General features: G+C 41.5%; 1 protein-coding gene across 1 annotated transcript in view; it reads right to left on the bottom strand.

Annotated features, from left to right (window-relative positions):
• The window catches only part of LOC102203546 (sodium/glucose cotransporter 1-like), a 27,694-nt gene that overhangs the window by 7,821 nt on the left and 17,450 nt on the right, over window positions 1-2,423 (bottom strand). Inside the window, exons 7-8 of the mRNA XM_005735359.2 lie at window positions 1,835-1,915; window positions 1,534-1,742 (exon numbers count right to left, since the gene is read on the bottom strand). Of these exons, the coding sequence (XP_005735416.2) occupies window positions 1,534-1,742; window positions 1,835-1,915 (290 nt within the window). The remainder of the gene's footprint in view (window positions 1-1,533; window positions 1,743-1,834; window positions 1,916-2,423) is intronic.

Below are 2,423 nucleotides of genomic sequence, written 5' to 3'. Positions count from 1 at the left end.
AGGGGAGATTTACCATAGTTGGAAACACGAGGGGGAAATAATAAGAACTAGAAACACTTAAGCATGATAACAAATGAACTTAGGAACCTGAAGGGCTTACATAAACTAAAACATTAAAATGAACTAAAACTCAAAACACTGGGTCATAAGACCCAGGATCGTGACATACTCTGGAATTAGCAGGTAACCAATGAGACAAAATTGTTCAAGACTTGGAGGGGAAGGGCTTGAGGGTGCGAGCAGCTGGGTGTGACCTGTGTGGTTCCCTGCCTCTTCCAATTAATGGAGGGTATTAATCGCCAGCTTCACTGTCCTTGTATGCTTACCTTGTCATCTTCTCTCCTAGCTCTACCAGCCTGCTACACCACGACACCAACACTAAGGTTCACCTTTATGGATTCTGGACACAAAACCTCTCAGGATTCTCAGCCACACTCCAGGGAGTACCACCAACCGCACTACCTGCCTGCTCTGCTGCTATCACCATCCCACACAGGGGCCTAGAAAGCTCAGGTCATTCCTCTGCCACCCACTCGGACCTCTGCCTCCCCCTCTGAGCCTAAACGTCTTTCTGCCCAAGTAAGCCACTCCGACACTCCATTTCAGTAGTCACTATAACCTCTAGCCCAAACTATGCACCCACCAACACCTTTTCTCTCTCTCTCACTCTAGTGCGCACCGCAAGCACCACAACACCAGTCACTGCTTATGAAATGTTCTGTTATGTTCTTCAGGCTGCCACGCAGGATTCTCGGCCTTGTAGTGTACTTTGTATCAAGCCAAGTTTCTAGGTTTTTATTTTGCCACCACACTAGAGCCCAACCTTATACACAGTACATTGGCACAATGACAGAAACTAGCCCACTGAATGAACAATGGGCTGTGAGGTTAGTTTCTTGATCATTAATATGCAAATTGTTATGACCATTGATCAAAGACCATTGATTAAAGACCATTGATCAATAGCCTAATTGCCAAATAACTTAATTGAATTCTGTATCTTTGTAAATTATGTTCAGTTCTTTCAAATAATCTTTTGTTATTGAAATGACTTTACACGTAAGATTAATGAGGAAGATCTATAATCACTCATCTACCTGCTTTCCCGGGCATTCGGTCTATTCTTTACATCCACTTCCCACATCAGACTGAGTCCTGACATCCTTGTTCTAGTCCAATCATTTTTCCCTGCCCTCTCCTTGCTACTCTCCTCTCTGCATACTTTTAAATCTCAGTGCTTGTCTGTCATTCTGCCTTTATGATTCCTATTCATGCAGCCCAGGTCCTCCTCATCTCTGCTTCACCCTGTTTACTCATAGCTGGATCCAAGACTCCATCTGCATTTTCTTCACCACCTCTAGGTTACATAACTTAACTGAATTTCTTCCAATTGTTCTCTCCTTATTTAAATTCAGTCTAGCATGAATATATGAACACACCGAGGCAATCAGCTGAATTTGTCTCGGTTTTTGACTACAGACTGGTTGCTGAAAACTGCAGTTGAGCTGCCCAATACTTATTTGCTTAACTCACCTGATCAGTACAAAAGTACCAGATAGCCTGAATAGTGAGTCCAAACACGAGACCAGGCCATGGGATGTCTGCTGTAAGTGGATCCCTGAAGAGATGGAAGGAGTCTGGCCGGGGCTCATAGCAGTTTGCACTGATGTTACCCGTGATTGAGGGGACAGCTTGCATGTAGAGTTTCTCAAAGTTTTCATATCCCTTCACTTCATTAAAAGCTGAGGAAAATCATGTGCAAGTTAGATCAACATTATTATTTATTTTTGTAACTTTCCAACAAATAATTTGTATGTAAAATTTTTCATATTACCAAAGCCCATCAGAATGAATGATCCAATAAGCATGATAAAGGTCTGTAAAGTGTCCGTGTAGATCACTGCTGCCAGTCCACCTTGGATAAAATATATGATGTTATCAGTCTGTGAAAATCTTCACTTAATCACTTGAGATTTTATCAGCACTAATATACATAAAAAAGTCCTCTTCAATAAACTCATCATGTCATTATGTAACTACGGTGGCCCCTAGAGACAAAACACGTACAAACTCCAAAGCACTTGCAAAATCCAAAACACATGCAAACTCCAAAACACATGCAAACTCCAAAACACTTGCAAACTCCAAAACACATGCAAACTCCAAAACACATGCAAACTCCAAAACACTTGCAAACTCCAAAACACATGCAAACTCCAAAACACATGCAAACTGCAAAACACATGCAAACTCCAAAACACATGCAAACTCCAAAACACATGCAAAATCCAAAACACATGCAAACTCCAAAACACATGCAAACCCCAAAACACATGCAAACTCCAAAACACTTGCAAACTCCAAAACACTTTCAAAATCCAAAACACATGCAAAATCCAAAACACATGCAAACTCCAAAACAC

Source organism: Pundamilia nyererei, unplaced genomic scaffold, assembly GCF_000239375.1.
Source record: "Pundamilia nyererei isolate P.nyererei 1_Seehausen unplaced genomic scaffold, PunNye1.0 scaffold00063, whole genome shotgun sequence".
Classification (NCBI taxonomy): Eukaryota; Metazoa; Chordata; class Actinopteri; order Cichliformes; family Cichlidae; genus Pundamilia; species Pundamilia nyererei.
The sequence above is the reverse complement of the archived record's forward strand: the minus strand, read 5'-3'. Positions and strand labels throughout refer to the sequence as shown.